Source organism: Numida meleagris, chromosome 2 (genome assembly GCF_002078875.1).
Source record: "Numida meleagris isolate 19003 breed g44 Domestic line chromosome 2, NumMel1.0, whole genome shotgun sequence".
Taxonomy (NCBI): Eukaryota; Metazoa; Chordata; class Aves; order Galliformes; family Numididae; genus Numida; species Numida meleagris.
Window position 1 is genome coordinate 96,432,635 of NC_034410.1, and position 20,538 is coordinate 96,453,172.

The window sequence follows — 20,538 nt, forward strand, 5'->3', positions numbered from 1 at the left end:
ATATCCTCTTGAGGTACATGGAATATCAATGCCTCAGCATTTCAGATAAATGATCTAAATGATGGTATGATTACATTACTTGTAAGATTCCGAGGACGTTGGGTGGGATGAATCTACGAGTGCATCATCTACTTGGACATCCTGTATAATGGGCAGAACTAATTCAGACTAAGGCACGTTCTGGGAAAGATGAGTTTTCACATTCGTTGTAGTTGCTAACACCTGCAGGTTTCCTTTGAACTATTTACAGTGGTGCTCATGACCCTGTCTAGATGACTGTCCTGTTTTCCTGGGATGAGCTTAGTTTTCCTGAGTTTATTGCTTTGTGTTTATGTTTATCTTCATCTAATGTTATTCTAACAGTATCAGACATTCACCTGACTTGATCATCTGGCTCTGACTTCTGTAGGCATATTCCCACCCACAATTTAGGCTTCTTCACTATCTGCTTTTCTTCAGAGACGGTAAATAAGCGTATCAAGATGCTACAGGGGATAAAGAGGGAAACAGAGAGAGGTAATGAACATCTTGGTTTCTTTTAGCTTCCTGAAGGCACCTCTTTTTGTGTTCTCATCTTTTACCTCATTGTTTGTTTTTTTTTCCTTCAGCATGTTTATTTAGCATGATGTTTGCTCACTTTTTCTAATTGATTATAAATACTTCTTTGGTTTTGACCTCTGAACAACTGGTCAATATCCAGTTGGTCCTAGTGTGCTTTGAATGTAGTGAGAGTAAGATGTAACACCTTATTTATGTGGTTTTAGGAGAGTATCCTTATCTCTTTGCCTGCAGTGTTTGTAGTAGTGAAGTTTGCCAGACCTTGCCCTGCCTCCCTCAGTAACAATTCTAATGCATCTTGTCTTAACTGGGGTCAGAAGTTTACAAGTTACATTAGCTTCTTTGTTTGATGCACATGTATTTGGATAAGTCTTAACACAAATATGCAATTACACTACAGCAGTCCCTCAGCTAGATAATGTTACATAGTGCAATACATTATGTATTACCAAATGCTGTTAGCCTGTTTAGCATGAAACATCAGCATGCACCTGCCCCGGTTTGGTTAGAAACAGGACATATGTGTAATGAAATTCTTCTTGTGACAGCTCTCCACTGGTCTTATTGGTTTGCTCTTCTAACAGTCTTCATTTCCAAGTTTTTAGATGCAGTATTGTTAACCAGGGGGGCAAAAAATTAGAATATTATTTCCTTTATCAGCCAAAGAGATGAATAACACAATCCAAGAAAGGATCTGAATTCATTCTCTTACTATTTCAGGCAGCTGTATCATGTAATTCCCTCTGGAAGATAGGAAAGCCCATCTTGAAAACAGAGCCATTTTTCTTCATCTCATTGCTCCTGACTAGGCCCCATGCTGAAATTTTGTGGGTTTTTTGTGTGTTTTTTGTTTGTTTGTTGGCTTTTTTGTTTCTTTTCCTAGTGGTTAGAAACCCTCTAATTTAGGTTGTACATATATTCCCAACTGCATTATATTATCTAGTTTTTGTGCTCTTTTGATTCAGTGTGATTTCTTCTCCAGCATTTATTTCCCTGATATTTTGAGAAAAAAATATATATTTTTTGATGCTTGTTTTGCATGATGAAAGAAGTCTTTCTGTAGATTAGATATTCCATTCTCCCATTCATCCCAGTAGTCTGTGGCCTCTGTAGGGCAGTACTGGTACTGGAGAAGTACCCAGGCTACTTCTATGAAGCTGAGGCAATACTGCAATAACCATGGCACTCCAGTTGGGCTATTTATTGTGCTTCTCAGCATGATGGATAATGGTACAATGCGTGTATTTCTTCATCCAGGAATTACTCCATATGGGTGCTATGCAGCTTCACATATCTGCACTAGCTCATTTAGAGTTTGTACTGAATTGTGCCTTATAGTCATAACCCAAGCCTTCCTATTTCCTTTTCACTAAAATCCATGTTTAATCATCTCAGGCCAAACCACCAAACTCTGCCTGTGAGTTCCTCTCTCTTTTGCATTTGGCTTATATGTCTGACAGCTTTTTGAAGCTGAAATGTGAAACTCTATTTCCATATTCACTAAGTGAGTCTTGTGCTGAAATCACTTGATGTTTGCTCAGGTGCAGTAGGTACATTGGAAGCGAAATAATCTTTGGCCTTCTCGGTACAATATCTATTGTATACAGGATTTGATGATTTTGACTTCCTGTTATCCTGCTTCAGAACTGGCCTTTTCTTTATTTCTTTTTCTCTCTATTTTTTTTCTCATTTCCTCTGAATCTCTAAATGCCTTTGTCCCTAAATGCTTCCAGTGTATACCCTGATCATTTTTTTTGTGTAATGAGTGACTCTTTCCTACAGGATATTTTACTCTGGAATTGCTCACAGTTCAATTCTGTCAAAACCTGCAGATGTATTGAACGTTATTTTTGATGGTACAACCCTTCCAATTTTATCTAGTACTATGTAGGCATTTAACTCAAGATTTAGAATGCTTTAGACATGTCAGTGATAACATTCTTCATTAAGATTATAGGATTTAAAATTGATTTAGGACTTTTCTCCTAGGTATAATATCAGTCTTAGAATGCTATTCGAATTCCAAAAGGCTTTTCTTCTTAACCTCGCACCTACCAAAATTACTTACTTATTGCAGTTGTCACATTTGATTAGCTCTGCTCATCTAGCAGGTTTTTCCTCTGAAGTTTCTCAGTGCAGAACTGACCTTGAGTGTAGACTGCTGAGTCCAGAGAGTGGGTTTCTTCTGCAGCCTGGGCTTGTAATCTGCAGCCCTACCTCTTCTCTGCTTGTATAGAGAAAGGTTCTGCAGACCCATCTGAGTTCTTTTTGAGCACATCTATCTCACACAAGCTGATCTTGAAGAAGACACTCTTGCTAGGCAGCTCTGTTTCTGTACAGCTCAAGTTGAATGACACAGGAATTATCAGTATGAAAGTTTCTGTGGTTGAAAAAGCAGATAGACACTGCTTCTCATATGCTGGACATTTCGTAAGAACTGTAGAGTTCTCCACTTTCTTGCGAAAATCGAAATGCAATAAATGAATACCTTAGCGTGGTTTAGTATTGACTGAAGGTTAAACGTGCAATCATTTATATCCCATTAAGGGTTTGCAGTTCCTTTGATGGTAAAACAAATAGTACTTAAATTTCTCTTCCAGTTTTTGTACTCATAGACGGATCTGTCTAGAGAATATTATGTTACTCTGGTTAATTTTTCTACATGCATTTTCAGGGTGTATTTAGAGATACTGCTACCAATAGTAGGTTTGTGATGAATTCCTCCTACTTCTGTAACTATCTGATTTCTAAAAATAAGGATCTTTTTAGTTAAAAAAAAAAAAGAGAAAAAAAATGCTTTTTAAGTATGCCTAAAAGTAGGAACTCAGCCATGTTCTGATATGGTTCATCTTAACAGAGCGCACCAGCTTTCTCTAGTTAAAGGCTACAAAATAGTTGTAGGGTAAGGCTGCTATGGAGGGGGCCCAGGAAAGGTGCAGGCTCCAGGCAGTAGCTCCTTGTCAGGACAAACTCTGCAGCCCTAATGGCAATTAAGGGACAACACGAGTGTGCTTAAGTCAGTGGCCGCCTGCTCCTGCAGAGGTTGTTTCAGACTTTCTTTCACAGAGGCACTGTGCGGAGTGCAACTGGGGGACAGTCAAGTTGCCTTGGGAGCAAGGTAGTGCCAGCACCAGGGATGCTGGGCTGCTTGTTTTTTTTGCCATCTCGGGTGTTACTGCTTGAGGTGGTTTAACCTGGCAGCAGCTCAGCACCACACAGCCATTCACTCACACCTCCCTGTGGGATGGGGGCAAATTGGGTAAAAGGTAAAAGTGTGAGAACATGTAGGTTGAGATAAAAACAGCTTAATAAGAAAGGAAATAAAACTAGAATTAAAAAAAAGAAATAGACATGATGCGCAGTGCAGTTTGCATTTCTCCCACCTGTAATCCACCTGGAAAACAGTGTCATCTCACCATTGACTTGTGTCATCTCACCATTGACTTGGATAATGAGGCTTATCACATCATCTCTCTAAAACTTTTTTTTAATTCCCACATAATCTGCAGATAAACAGAGCTGACATAGCAGGATCCATTTAACCTTAATTAAAAGTTCTGAAAGCAACACATTATAAAAAGTTGGATATAAAAAGTAAAAAAGTAATTTTTACCCAACTATATGTTTTCCTCAGTTTTATTTTTCATGTACTCACTCCTGTATGTTAGTTTCCTGGTACTGGCTGGGAGGAAATGTCAAAACCCTGCAAAAGAAGCTGTTTGTACAGCATTTATCAGCCAACGGGAAGGAGGAAGCACCTGAACTCTCATGAGAACTTACACTTGTGAGCTTAGCAGCGCATACTTTAGAGGTGTCGATAATGCAGCACATTCACAGGCGTAGGATTTGCATCCATTGGGACAGACTCGTGTATCCTTAGTTGTAACAGGGGTGGTTAGTTAAATATTGTTGCTCGTGTTGTTTGGATTTTTGAAGCATTGCATTCATTTCCTTTGTAGAAATGAAAAGTCAATAAACAAGTAAATTTGTGTTCACAGACACAATAGCAGTAAGCATAGGTGCAAAGCAAGGAAAATTCTGAAGCAAGAATGGGCTTTTGGTTGGAGTTAGAGCTTCCTGTTAGTAAATATATCTCTGGACCTAGAGGATATCTTTCTGCAGCAGTGTTTATACTGTACCAGATGAAACATGTAAAAGTTAGATATTAATAAACCAACCCCCAAAGTAGCTAATGGACATTCTGGCCCTAGCCACAATAGTAGCTGCTGTAGCTGCCACAGAGGCAATACTGTTTCCTTGCCTGTACTCTCTCTCAATTTTACAGTTGAAAAAAAAAAATGTTTTACAATAAATACTCATGGGACTTCCACACGATTGCTGAAAAACCTAAGCTGCATTTAGTCTGTTTATAAAAAGTCCTGGGGCCCTGCTCCACAGAGCAAAGGTCATAGAAACACATGTTTATGACTTCACAAATGCTCTATACTCCTTGAATGGAGAAGTTTATTTGATTTAATCAGCATCCACAGGGATCCTGTAATTGCATAATAAGTAATTTATTATGGAAGTAAAAGTATTTTTCTAACTGTAGCCTACGTAGCATGGGTTTGTAGCTTTGGACTAATCCACATAGTAAAAAGAGCTTTGCAAAACCGTCTGACTGGAGGAATGGTGTTCTGTGATGAGCGTGTGCTTGCATGGCTATTTAATCATCAGAAAGCATTAAAACAACACGCACATTATCACCATGCTGAATGTAAGAACTGTTCACTGTTTGCATGCCTTTGGCAATTTGAAGTGTTCAGCGTGAAAAAGTGGAAAGCTGTCCCAGCTAACCCAGTTGGTTGGGGGTGGGTGTAAGTGTGGGAGAATTCAAAGTTTGTCTTCTTGATATACACTGGAACATGGCCTTTCAGCTACTTCAGGAAAGGAACATGGCCTTTCAGCTACTTCACTTCACCTTGGATACCAAAATACAAACAGATATGTTTGTATACAAAATATCAAACCTATAGTTGCTTAGCTCTCAGAGTCTTTTCACTGAAATAATCATTGACTGGGGCATGAGTGACACCACTGGGAGACAGAATAAGGCAGAGAACTAAGGTATCGTTCATAAAAGCTTACAGATAGGGCACTGAGAGATGTAGAAGCTAACCTAGTTTGTTAGCAGAAGCTAACCTCAGTAGTTTGGGTCCACTAACATTTGTGGCACCTGCTGCCAGCACAAGAGGCCATGGGCACAAACTGGAGCACAGGAGGTTCCCTCTGAACACCAGGAGCACTTCTGTGCTGTGCAGGTGACGGAGCACTGGCAGAGGCTGCCCAGAGGCTGTGGGGTCTCCTCCTTGGAGGTCTCCAGAAGCCGCCTGGCCATGGGCCTGGGCACCCTGCTCTGGGTGGTGCTGCTGCAGCAGGGCTGGGACAGGGGGACCCAGAGGACCCTGCCTGCCTCAGCCATGCTGGAATTTTGTGACTCCACTCTTTCCAGGTATTTTGCTCGTGTAAAGGCCTGAACTCTGAAAACAGGGAGTCTTTGTACAGCAACATCACTGATAATTCAGATTGTGATGACAAGCTGCCGAATCGACTGTTCTGGAAAAGCTTCAATGACTGCAGATTACGGTTGTTGCTGATGATCAGATTTTCCCATGTGATAGCTTCTCTTTAACAGAGGAGAATGATTGAAGAGCCTCAAGTCAAAACAGGGAGAGATTTGCAGTTTTAGAAGGAAAATTTGAGAAATCAGTATTTCCTGAGGATTAGAAAAATGTGGTTTTCTTTAGGACAGCTGATGATTACGGTAAGACCTGAAGTAGGTTGTTCTGCATTTCCTGTGAAGTTTTTATGCCTCTGTAACTTTTTTGTAGATCCTGAAGTACTTATTTTGCTGTCTAAATAGAAGTGGAAATACAAGGTAACTTCTTTGGTAAATCATCCACTTTTAGGCTTCTAGCTATGTTTACGGTCTGTACAGCTCAGTTCATGGAAACTTTTGACCATCATCTCGTTCTTAGCGTTATCCTGGTTGAGTGAAATATTCTCCTTCCTAGTACCTCTTCATGGGCATGCTGTGTCATATGTATCAGTAGCAGATTATAAATAGGAAACTGTTAAGACAAAGAAAGTTGGGCTGCTCTAATGTGGCTTTCTTACCTCTCATCCTCTTTTTTTATTTTTTTCCTTGAAAGTATTATGTATACTTAAAAATATTTTGTGTTACTTTTCCCTTGAGAACTTTTTCTATTTTCTTATGGATAAAGTATTTTTATTTTCTTTTGTCTCTCTTCAGACTTTTAAGTCTTGTTCTTGCATATGTAAAGTTAAGTGTTAACTAGCTGTAGTAAATGTATGACTTGCAATATAGGTTCGCAATATATGATAATCATCCAGATATTTGTCCTCACAGTCTCCCTTGGAATATCTTATTTATTTTGAAATTATTTCCTTCACTTTTTTTTTTTTAATTCCACATTTTAATGCCTGCTGTCTTTGATAAATTGAAAGTACTAGCTGAGGAAACAATGCACTCCTTCACACAGGTCCACAGGCCTGTGCATATTAGGAGTGCCGTTTCATATTTTCTGAATTCTCTTTGGTTTGAGGTGTAAATACTGTTAAAGGTCTCACTGTTCACTGGTCATATTAAACTGAAGGAACAGAATGCCAGAGCCAGTTCAGGTGGAGTAAGACTGAGCCCAGAGGACTAGATGAGGAGCAAGTTCACCTGGTAATTACAGCCCAAGCAGGAGTGATCATTACTTTTGCCCTTTGTATGTCTTTCTCACTAAAACAGTTTTGCTAGAAGTAAGAGCATAATGTATCATTCAAACTACCATCAGCATTGTTTCTGAATACTTTCTTAGCAGAAGTAAGCTGAAACAATGAATGGATATAAAACTTATTTGTGCTGAATGGCCCAAAATGTGACAACTGCCTGTTTGGACTGCCATCTCCTCTCCATTATTCTGCATCAGGATCTAATAATTTGCATGTGGAGAGCTCTGGGAGTGAATGGTGACAATAACAAAATGATTAAAATGTTACCTTACGCTATTTATAATGGATATAGTTAGTGAAATAGCTGGATATGTCCAAGAGAAAGGTACATTTCCTCTATCAGTCCTGTTGTATTTAATATATATTTCATCGTCTGTAAAATAGATACTCTTGAGAATGAGTGAGCTCTTTCTGGGCAATCACAACATTGTTAATGCTCCAGAGCAAGAGGAGAAAGTTGGCACTGAGCTTAGAGGTGAAACAAGGGATCCCATGAGAATTTTTTTCCCTTTGAGAATCTACATAACAAAATGGTACTGAAGAATTTGGTTGAATTAAGCAGGCTGAAAGTTCAGCCATTCCTGCTGCAATCTTATCTGTCAATGTGGATTTTTTTTCTGCCAGAAGTCACTAACAAATATAAAATTGATATTCTAATGAAAAATATCAATAGTCTCTCTTTCTCACTTTTACAGAGATACTGCTTGGCCAGAACATTAGCTAATGTAAATTCAGATTAGTGCCAAAGAAGCTATGCTGTATTACACAGAGTGAGAATCTGGCACTAAACTACTACATTCTAATATGTATATGTATGCCCCTTCGTGTCAGTGAATGACTAACTTTTCCATAAATAGTTTGTCTGGGTGGGCCTTCTTATCCTGGTGATTCTCATAGTTGGTTGATGATTTATTCTGCATCACTCAATAGCTCTGTATGTCTTCTGGTCTCCAAGATACGATGGAGGCTTGATGGTGAAGGCCACTGCCAAACCCTAACAAACTGTTCAAGTATGAAGGACCTTTTCCCATTTCCTTCTTTTCCTTTTTTTCATAATGCAGTTCTAAACCACTGGTCTCATTTTCTAAATTTTTGCAGATCACTTAGGCTTTCGCTACTTCTCTCCCATTGACTTTTTCTTTGATTCTTTTATAGTCTGCCAACCTCCTCATTTCTGATTCTTTCCCTGAGTCTCTGCTGGGTATAGTTTTTCTCTCTCAACCGGCCCTTCCTCATGAACTATCTGCCCATTTATCTCAGCCCTTGTTGCTCTGCCTCAGATCACTGAGAAAGGGTTGAAAGGAAGAGTTAGCTGAGGAGCTTCAACCAGGAATGTACTTTTGGTTATTGTATGAAGCTTATACTCAAAGCCATTGAGCCAAAGAGGAATTTGAGATTATATATCACAAGATGGAAAGGATGCTCTGCCAACCAAATAAAATTTCATACAGAATTTGTGGCTTATTGTATTAATCTCCTTTTCTCTTGAGAGCCATCAATGCATAACTCTAGCTTTAGTACAACTTTCATAACTCTTACTCCTTGAAGAACTTCCTTGTTGAAGATTATAAGAAGGCTTCATTGTTAAGCTTCATTATTAAATATTATATCTGTGTTTTAAAATTTCAAAATCTCTTTCTCTTTTGCATTTTTTCTTTTTTAATACTCCTCCTTTAGGCTGTAAGAGAAAAGTTAGAGCCAGATGATGCTTTGATGTATGAAGAAGACCTTGATGATGAAGACTGTGGCGAAGCAGAATTCGAGGAAACGATGAAATTAAAACTGCTGCGTAGAATTGCCTCCCTAGCATCCAAACTGAGAGAGTTTATTGGCAACATGATAATCACCACTGGAAAAGTTGTTGTTACAATTTTACTTGGTTCAGCAGGTTGGTGCTTTTGAAAAATTTCCTCCAGAGCCCATTGGATTATGCATTTAAGAAATGAGTTTTCAGCACTTCGGCGCCTGCGGGAATAACAATGGAAATTTTGAAGGGAAAAGAAACTGCTGCTGATTTTATTTAAATTAACTTTTTGGCAGGCATTGGAATATACTGAATTGCTTAATTTTTTTGTACTACTGTGTTGTCCTATCATTCTGTATATGACTTTTACAGTTTTTATTCTAGCCAAATGGTGAACAGTTGCATACTGTGACTATGACATAAATTTATAGATTTGGTACTGTCTATTCCAAGTGTAAAAATGAACTCTGTTCACATTGCCTTTAAAAAAAAAGGAAAAGAAAAAGATGAATAGGACAACCACGCAATGTATAACAAAAGAGATAAACTTCACAATGGCTTTTGATGTGACTTTAATGTTGGCTGGTAAAAGCAGGATTTTTTAATAAATCTAACATTTTATATAACATTTGATTTAGTAATACATAATCAGCTACGGAGGGAATTGAAGTACACAAAATCACTGAAGATTGTAACACATGAATTTAAAATTGGTTCCTGCAGATGTAAATTAGTATTTATCAGCCTACACAGATGTTTGAATGGAGGCCTCACTTATGAAGTATAAGTATATACCTAACGTAGAAGTATGCAAGAATATAAAGTATACAAAGTACAAAAAAAAGTTTGGTATTGATATTGGATGATAAGGACAGGTGGGGTGTGACTCTTGGTAAGGTAGGCTTTTTCAGTAAGGTAATCTCATCTAGCAGTCTTACATATAAACAAAATCTAAGTAATAAATCTAAAAGGGAAAAAAAAATAGGTGATATGGATCACCATGGAGACTGACATCGGGGAAGAGAGGTGCCATGAAACAAAAGTAACTGATAGATACAGGCAAATGAAAATGATTTCAGTATCTTTTAGAAGTTGCGTGAGCATAAAGCAAACAAACAACAAAATGCGACCTTTGGAGGATGAAACTGAAGTGGCACTGGGCAGCTTGCCTGTGTAATTCCAAAACACGCTGAGGACTGGAAGGTGTTCAGAGGAGAGTTACAAAAAAAGGCCTGAGGTCTTGGAAGCCTGTATTCCATAGATATTCCAGAGAGAGACCTCAAGTTTAATTAGTTAAATACTTCCTTAGTCACTGTGCCAGGAAAAAAAAAAAGATGAATGATGATTTGATTGCAGTCTGAAAGTACTGACAAAGTTACAAAGGGCCTACATTTCTGTAGCAGACATCTCATCCAGCAGAACTTCTAATGTGATCCAACAGCTAAGTGGTAAACTTGGGCAATTTGAGACCAGAAATAAATTTTGAATTTTTCACAGCTGGAGTAATCGGCCATATAAACAACTTATTTATGGATATAGCATATTCTCCTTCTCCTAAAGTGATTAAATAAAGACAAAGTATCTCTTTGAAGGAAGAAAATAAGTAGTTAGAGGCTCAAGGCAGAAATTACTAGGCAAAGTTTTATATCCTGCGTTACGGAGGCAGTCAGAATAAATGATCCCTGTGGTCCTGCCACGCATTTAAATCTGTAAACCCATGGAGAAGCCAGCACTGGAGCAGAGACAAGCACTCTGTGGTGTAAAAGGATGTGATAATGAAACTTGGGCAACATTTCCACAGCTGAGGGTCCTTATGGTACCTATATGTTGCTGAGTATCACATGGATGTGGCCACTCCAGCTTTTGAGAATTTCTGCCATTAAAATCCAGAGTGAAGCCCTTTGCCTTCTGAGTCCCTCCCTGTCCCATTCTGCCCTGCAAGAACTCTGTTCTGTGAAAGGTGCAGATGTATATTCATCAGTATATGCATCAGGGTTGTTTTTTTTTTTCCATTTTTAGTAATTCAAATATCTCAAGTTTTACATGACAAGGCTTTTCACTGTTCATCCATTGTATCATTTTAGCATCTTATACTTACTATTCATTTTGAAATTTAATATGGCAGTTCATCTATTGGCCAGCCTTGCAGCCACATTTCTGGTTTTCTCCATGCTTTGTGAAATGTATTTACAAATGTAAGAGAAGATTCGTGAAGAGTGGTTGCGTCCCAAGTGCAAAGGTCCAGAATAAGTGAATCGAGCAATAAAAAAAGAGGATCCTTTTCCTCTAGTCTTCCAATTAGTAGCAGTCTTAAGAGCTAACTTTAATAGTTAGCATAAAGATAGTTAGATTAAGTTATTAAATACACTTGTCAGACTTCAGATTTAACCAAATTGTGGTTTTTCCCACATTTTTCCAACCCTCCATGTTTTTGTTTTTGCAGGTATGATGGTGCCATCCTTGACCTCAGCTGTATATTTCTTTGTATTTTTGGGCCTGTGCACATGGTGGTCCTGTTGCCAAGCATTTGATCCGCTGATATTCAGCTGTCTGTGCGTATTAATGGCTATATTCAGTGCAGGGCACTTGATTGGACTTTATCTGTACCAGTTGCAGTTCTTCCAGGAGGTTGTTCCACCAAAAGACTTCTATGCCAGGTAAGAGAAATTCCTTTCTTGTGTAATTGTGGTCATCTGATGCAGTGCTCTGTTATCACATGCTGAAGCAGATGGCCTTTACTTTGACAAATTCTATGCATAACTTTGGAAAAAGTCTTGTTTGGTCTTTGAAGAGTGGAAGCAATACAGGATGAATGGTTTGGGATAGTAGAGCAGTGACAGCCCTGGCTGAGAAATTGAGTACAGAGAGCTGGGGCTTGTTAGAAGGGGAAGATGAGTTTTGTTTTTATCAAAGTGATCCTCAGATGTGAGTGAGAAGGATTTGACTAAGACAGGAGATAAAGGAAACCAGTAGCAGCATTGGTGCAAAGGAGATGTATGCATGCACATTTTTCTTCGAGGGAAAGAAATGTTCTGAGGTCTAATGAAGTAGTGTCTTAACTGAGGCAGAATGCACAAGTAATCTGCCACCCTTGTGTTCAGAGACTCAAGGCAGTTGTGGTACATCATCTGCTGTGCATAATACTAGGCTGGGAATATAAAAATTCTCAGTGGTCACACAGAACATGCCAATCTTATGTTCATATCAACAGCCTCATCATTTTCTGTCAAAAACCAATATTTCTAGTTATTGCTGCAGTAAATACTGAATAGATGTGACTTTGCTGACCCTCTAATGTCTTGATGTGCTTTTATACTGTATTATAAAAGAAAATGAAGTAACAGATGTATTTTATGCCTTTTTTTTTCTTCTGCACCGCGGTTGCAAACTGTTTTCAGGATATGTTTTTTTTAGTGACATTGGGTGCCATTTGGGTGCCATTCCTTATGTTAAACTTGATGTAAAACTTTTTTTTTTTTCTAGTAAGTTCATTGTTTCTTGTAGGTATTGTAAGATGAACGTGAAGGGATATCAGATGTATTGGTGTGAATCAATTAATGATTTGTATCTCAAAGCACTTCATTAAAAGCACTAAAAATGAGCTGCTTAGCCACAGTAGTTGGTACTTTAATACATATTTTGACGTTTTATTTGGTACAGATTAATAGATGTGTGTGATGTGATGTTGGAACTACTGATTTGAGGAAGCTGATTTTGGAGGGCATAAGATTACCAGGAAAATCAGAAAAAGGTTTACTTCGTTTAGGTTCTTTCATGCCACCTAGAGGTCAATACAGGAGAATGAGTGATTTCTAGTTCTGACTTGCTGAAATACTACCAACTTCCCTAAAACTTTTGTATTGCTTTCTCCGTGTATTCATAAAACAAAATTTTTCATCTATTTAGGTATGAGGATATCATCTCACAATGTTCCAAACAAGAAAAAAAATTCTCACGGAAAGGAAGTATGTTTCACAACATTTCTGCTAGTATACAAGAAACACTCTTCAGACACATCAGCTGTAAAAGTGTCTTTCTTCATTTTAATATATTTATTATTAATTTTAATCAACTCTAATTTTCAATTTATTTAGTCTCAGGCTTAGTCCCTGCACTAATTTATTTTTTGTAAATAGTGTAATTTTACAATTTATGATTAAATTTCATTTAGTGCAGATACCACTTCAGCATAGTCACTAATTTTTGAAGTTAAAAATATGATCGCAAGCAAATTATCTTTATCTCACTGAAGAAAGACAAAACACCTTCAGAGCTGGATTAAAAAATTCCTGTTGTTGGACTTTGGAACTTCTGTTCTTGCTAGGTTTTGTTTAAGCAAAAATCATGTAATCTCTTTGCAGACTTTCTCTTGAAATTGTACTCTTTTGAACTCTGTCTGTTACATATATGATGTGAAGCACTATCTTCTAAATTACATAGGAAATCATATCTGAAGATGCAAAACACTGATAGCATCTTCAGCAGGAGGTGCAGTAATTATTTTCTTCTTTCCTCAGTCACGATTCTTCTGTGAATTTTCTTTGATTTTCCTTTAGGCAGAAGTGTTTGAAGAGCATCAAGGCAGGTATTCTGAGTGCTTGAATGTGCAAATCTGAGCATAAGGAAAAGCCACTGATAAAGCTTTTAATGACTGGAGCAGGACTGCAATATAAGCAGCAGCTACAGCAGAAGAAAATGAGAGTAACATGTACTGGACTAGTACAGAAAAATATCTTTGAGTTTCTCATCCCAGAAAAAAATTGATGCCTTGCTATTTTATGTGCCATCTTGGTTTGATACAGAGCTAAATATGCAGAGTTCCCATTAATACTAGCAAATGTCTTGAATGGGTAAATTATATATTGGGAAAATGATCTGATTCTCAGTATTTTTGTCTACTGTTCTCACCCAGAATATGTTATTTATTGTCTTTTTGTAAAAGGAGAAGAAAAGATTGTTCTCATATTTACTCAGTTATATGAACTCTCCTTATTTAGTTGCAGAAAACTCACTGTATGCAGAAATGTACAAGAGGTACATGTATTTGCATTTATTAACTTTAGAGCCATTACAGATGGAACCTAATCCACAAATGAAGTAGGGAAACATTAAGAAAGAAGGGCTGTTTTTCTGGGAATTTTTGAGGGCTCGACCCCCAGCTTAAGCTCTCCTAAGATACCAGGACACATGTGGGTATTTCTTCTCTCTGCAGAGCATAAGGCTAACGTTGGCATTTCTGGGTTCAAGGTCTCAAGTTCACAAGAAATCTGCAGGTTGTTTCAGGTTCACATAAAGATGTATTGTCTCTAAATAATAATGCACTCAGTTTGCCACTCCAGTGACTGATTTCAGACTAGATAAAGTTAGACTGTACCCAGACAAGTTGGAAAATTCTCAAGTTAATATTTGTCAGCTTAGGTTAGAATTGTGCTTGAGCAGCTCCTTCCTTTTAAGAATGCTTCAACTCAAAACTCAGCAACTGTGATTGTAAGAAGTGATTGAACAGTGTTGCCAGAGGAAATTAATTTTGTTGAAAGGAATGGACTGAAATAAACCCACAGAGATATATTCTCTCTGGTCTGGTGTGGCAAACTTATGCGTTCTGCTCTGGAACCTTCTGAGATTCTGCAAGCAAAATACCATAACCAATAGGATGCAATACGATGGTATGATAACACAGCCGTGTGTATTTATTGTATTGCTGTTATCAAGCATGAAGACATCTTCTACAAAGTTTCAAACCTACTGTTGTGACTTTCTGGTTCTGCAGTGGGCATGTAGAAATGGTGTGAACACACACTTAAATGCCATCCAGTGTGCACTGGGATGTGCAGATTGGAAAATATGTAGGGTACTGAAAAACTGAAGTGTAGCTAACATGTCAGGTACACAAGTAGTTGAAGAGCTTGTATGAAGCTTCCTCTTGTGTTCACAGCTTTTCTTCTGCAGACCAGCCCATGGTGGAAATGTGAGTAGCAACCATCCAAAGCAGTGCTCTGACTGCCTGGGAAAGGGATGTCTTCAGCGGTGCAGGGGGTCTGGTGTTAATAAGGCAAGTCTGCCCTTCAGTTAGGAGTTATCTAGTCGCATAAGTTAGCACTGGTTAAATACTACCTGATCTCCGAAAAATAAAATGAGCACACTCCTTTCATACCTTCATTTAAAATAGTTACCTTCTGTGTTGACATTCTGCTCTATTGATTGCAGTATTGGTGATTTATAGAGATGGTAAAACAACAGTGAGAAGTATCCATTTGAAACCAAATTCTGAAAATATCTTACTTCTGCCATAAAGTTCTTTTCACCTGATTAAGTAAAAACAAGTCAATTAGCTAAAATGACTTTAGAAATTAAGTACACAGTGTCACAGCCTGAAAAAATGCACAATAATATGTGTCATTTTTCAGATTGCTGCCTCTTTTCTTCCTGTTGCAGTTTGTTTTGGCAAAAGGATGTAATTAGGGCAATGATAAAGCCTTGCCAACATGAAGAAATAGGATCAGTGCAGTGGTATGAAGTTTATCTTGACTTAGTAAAGTTATTCCTGTCCAAACGTTTGCTTATATGCATATTTGTTTAAAAATCCCACAATCAGATTTTAAACTAAAACCTATGTGCTATCTTAAAGATTCAAATCTTGCGCTGGTCTTACATGCAGGTCTTACATTGCTTGTAGTTTTCAGGCAAGTAATGTTCAAAATAGTTTAAACAAAAATGGCTTAATCTATAGGAAGAAATCAACCGCCCTTAGGAATTGAAGCAAACCTGGGAGTTCAGGGAGTGCCAGCCACTTGACAGGGATACATCATTTTACAGCTTCTTTAAGTGAATCTGGAATTAACAACGGTTTGCTTCATTGCAATCTGAGTGGGGAAGGCAAATCTCAGGCTGTCTTAAACAGGAAATTTTCTTCTGAAAGGTGCCTGCAAATCTCCACAAGGGCAGGATTTTAAAATAGGTCTTACGGTGATTAGTAACAAATTTGTTACTTGATGGGAGAGGAGTATTCCTACAGATATTGATTCAGAATATCCAGGTTTTCTTTAGATTCATCTGAGATAAGCCCAGTCTGAAATTTTCCACCTGAACTTCCAAAAAGCTGTTATCTGCATTTGGAATATGAAGCCCAAAGGCCCTGTATATTCAGAGCATAAGACCTAAGCACAGTCTTAAAACATTCCTGGGGCTGTCAGATAGGGGTGGGATATTCCGCTGTAATCATCTTTCTGAAATTAGAGGATAGGGGTGCCAATAAAACCTCAGCTGAATAGAAGATAGTGCCAAAATAGCATGATAATGCTGATCGATTGATTCCCTTGTTGGCAGTGTCTATATCACTGCAGGGTAAGGCACTGATCTCTTGCTGTATTTGCAGCACAGTTGGAAATGAGAGCTGGGAAACAGCATTTCCCCTGAGTTGCTCCCACTATCAGCCCTTGCTGACCATCTTTGTCACCTGCCTCAAAGGTGGCTCACCTGGGAGCGGCAGAATATTCATACCCCCATATAAATTTCTGTGATTTTTGGAGCTGCTCTCTAACTGGTCATGAGGCAGTGTTTGGTAAGATAGAGTGTTTGAAGTTCATTTGTGTGTCCTATATTGAGCTGCCCTTTGGCTAGGATGGCTTTTGTGCCTTCAGCCTGATTTTTTAGCCACTTACCACCATGGCAGCACTACAGCACTTGCTGCCAGGGCAGAGACCTCTGGATAAGTGCCATGCAAAGACACTGCTGTGTCCTAGCTCTGTTTCCATCTTCCTCTGCCAGAAAAAGCACGATTTGCCCTTTCAGAATATGCTCCGAACCATGCCATGCTGGCCACCACTTTTGTCCCTATGGCTGGTTTGGCTCTGAGAGCCAGGATTTCTCTCTTACACGATTTAGGTGATTGATGTGATTCTTACACATCGTTGAGTTATTCTTTTGCAGCTGAGTTTCATATCAGCAATATAGTACATAACAGTTTAGGAGACTATTAATGCTACTTAGATAGAAGGCTTTAGTTTATGTCCTTTCTTACTGCTTTATCTTCTGCTTCCTTATCTTTATTTTTTAAATTATTTTACAAAGGAAGTGAATGATTCTGTTAACAGCTTAGAAACGCAAGTTCAGGCTCCTGTTGACAAAAGACAGCAACCATCCTAGCTATTATCGTAATCACTTTCTAAACTAGGAGATAGCCCAGCATAAATAATGTTACGAATTGCATGATTCTACAATGGATGTTTTGACCTAGAACTTTGTACACCATGCAAAGTGAATTTCTCAATTTTATGCTAGGAAACATTTCAGGACTATACAATAAATAATTTTCTATCAGCTGAACATTTTTTTTCTTATTAACTACCTAATATTTTATATCTGGTGTCCAAAATGATTCAAATACTGCCACAGCTGAGACAATCTTTCACACAAGTGTTTAATTCTGTGGGATGGGTATATTCATGAGAGCACTTGTACCATCTCTTCTCTCTCCAGGGTCAGTACTTTTTCAAAAAAAAACCCTCCGATTTTCATGTTTTTGAGAAGACTGTTACTTTATTGTCGGATCTAATTGAAGCTGACCAGATTTTATTAGGAAAAGGTCAGATATAAAAGCCCTTGTTCACAGGCAGCACGACAGCACATACTTTGTTTCTGAAAGCCATGGCAGTTAGCAATGAGTGGACAGTCAAGACTGTTCAGTACAACAAAGTAGGGCAATGCAGTGAGATTAAGACGAATGGAAAACCTCAAAAGAAAACCAAGAAATCTTTGAAGAAGAGAGCTGTTCTTGACCATTTCAGTTTGCAAGATCTGTCTTATACATAAGGTATACTGTTTATCTTATCCAGTTAAGTGTTAGTCTTAGTCTCTTCTCACTAGAAGTTGCAAGATTTTCATCCCTTTGCTCATGGATTGTGCAAATACTCTGTGGGGCTTTGAACTCTGAATGATTTCTCTAGCCCCTGCCTCACTGAACAATACTAAAAAATTCGTAGGAAGTCTTCTGAACTTTTCCATTAAGTTTATTTCTCATTCCTAAGAGGGAGATGTACTGGTTCTTAACAAAACTTGCATATTTTTTTGTTCCCTTTTGGTGTCTTACTTCACCGGAACAGGCTGGTGCTCAAGGTGACTTGCAAAGAAATAGTCCTACTGAGTGAACCTGGCTCAGAATTTAATTTAAAATCGAACTTTTTATAAGACTGCAGAAGGGTAATTTAATCTTTTATGTTCTGAGTTTTGCGCTGTTAACCATCCTGTTAGTGCTGTCTGGAATAACCAAATGCAACAGGAGAAGCACTGGTGGAGTTTCCAGTCAGTTGTATCAGGAAAGACTTGGAGTTGTTGCAAACCTGCTCACTATTGTGAGATTTCCAGCTTTGTGTCTATCATGTGGGCATTCAGAAGTTCATCCAAAATGAATCCACCTCTTTCAGTGCTCATTTGGATGAATTCCTAGGGGAATCACTTATCAGCTTGCATGCAATAAATGTCTATGCTGCAATCACTTTATAGCAGAGTTGTATCGGCATTGATTTAAAATGGTTAGCTCAGGTTTTGATGGAAGTCCAGTAGTGACAATGGGGAAGTGCGTGTAGACTTAACAGTTTTATTAGTGAGAATTTGTAGCCCTTGCTGGTTTTCACTTGCTTATTAATAGCCATCTCTTTTCACTGCGTACTGCAGTTCCTTAAAATCAGCAAATTCCCGTTTGTGCCAGAATTTATGGCAAGTTTGAAATTATCTGGAAAAAAGCAATATCTGAACTAGTAGGTAGGCTGCAGCAATTTCTCTGTCAGTCAGCACAGTGGCTCTCCATCCCCATAGCCACTGATGTCCTCCATAACTCTCACCCCACACCAAGCGCCAAAGCCAGTCTCAGTAGAAGCAGGCATGACTTTGTTCATGTTACTCACATGTGTCCAACTTTTTGGGTTGCATGGGCAACTTTGAGAGAAGAGGAGTTGTTCTGAGTTGCATATAGGTCACTCCAAAAGTAATGCCTCCTATTAATTTCCATGGAAACTACAACAGATCCAATGAGCAGTAACTCTGCTTGATGAAACAAATTCTCAGCTACAAAAGCTCTATTATTAGCATAGTTCCCACCATTAGCTACGCATTTTCACAAGTGATGAATTGGATGCTCTATGCCATGCTCATCAAAACCTGCATCAGCAGAGGTGACCCACTGTCACTGTTGCCACTGATGAAATGCACCACCCACCACCTCATTGTGCTCATATCCACTGGTTGGTCTCCATAAATGTTCAGCATGCATCAATGAATGTTAAGGGGTGCCATTTTTTCACATATTGGAATTCAGTTCCACCCCTTTGTTTCATATGCATTTCGATGTCAGATACCATTTAGTCAGCCTGCCCCTCTGCTGACATCTGTCACACAGCAACAACATATAACAGAATATTGGAGGGAAGGTTCAATCACCAACATCTGCCATATGACAAGCGTCTGCATCTGACATTGTGGGCCAAGATAATAAAATTGAAGGCATTACTTTCAGAGCAGCCCTCATAAAATATATAATGTAGTTTATATATAAGTAAGAAAATTTATTTTAAGTTTTAATATTTTTATTAAAACAGTAAATAAAAGAGCAACAAAACCACAAAACTAGTGGGATTTGTGACCTTGATTTTTGTGAAACTAACGCATCAGTCTGGTTTGATGGCATTGACTGCAATTCTTAGCAAGTTCACAAGGTTCTCATCAGATGTTTTTAATGAAATTTTACTCTTCTTGTGCTTCATCTTTGACAATAGTTGCTCACAAATGTGTGTACTGGCAAAAGCAATGACATGGATAAGGTGTGACTGTGAAGCGAGGGGTATTTCTCTCTTCTGTCTGGTACTGATCTGGTAAGATTTTTGAGTTGAATATATGAACTCTATACATTCCATCTGAAGAATGTATTTATGTTGAATGAAAATGGAGTTGCAAATATACCCAAAAATTGGTGATTTTTTTGGCAATCTTGAAACCTATTCTCAAATTCCTTTATCCAAACAGAAAGCAAGACAGTATTTTTTGCTGTTCACAGGACTGTGTTTGGCCAATGTCTCCAAATGCAAGTAAGAGCCATGCTAACGCCTTTTAAAGGCAACAAGGGATGTAAACCAAGAGATGTGCTCTTGAAAACAAAAGTCTTCTGCACACAGGAGAGACTGGTTTTCTTTTATCATGGGTTGTTCTCATTGGTGGGGAGAGGGGAGTCTTGGCATTCCCAACAACACATACACTGGATCCGGAAACTGAGCTTATACTGCAAACGTAAAACCGGTCACCACTGCATGACAAAATGCTGGCAAGCTGCACATTCTTGCTGTCTTCTGCCCTCAAATAGCTGTGCATTAATGTAAGAGTAGAAGTTGCCAATTTCTTGGTGTTTGTTGAGATGTTGAGTTGCAAGGAATGGGGAGAGGTGTCAAAGATTTTACAAGTGCCCCTGTGTCATGATAAACTTGCCTGTTGGTTCTTATTTGGCAGAA

General features: G+C 38.4%; 1 protein-coding gene across 1 annotated transcript in view; it reads left to right on the plus strand.

Annotated features, from left to right (window-relative positions):
- The window catches only part of PIEZO2 (piezo type mechanosensitive ion channel component 2), a 296,323-nt gene that overhangs the window by 163,192 nt on the left and 112,593 nt on the right, over positions 1-20,538 (plus strand). The window contains exons 6-7 of the mRNA XM_021388274.1: positions 8,977-9,187; positions 11,487-11,700. Coding sequence (XP_021243949.1) covers positions 8,977-9,187; positions 11,487-11,700 — 425 coding nt within the window. The remainder of the gene's footprint in view (positions 1-8,976; positions 9,188-11,486; positions 11,701-20,538) is intronic.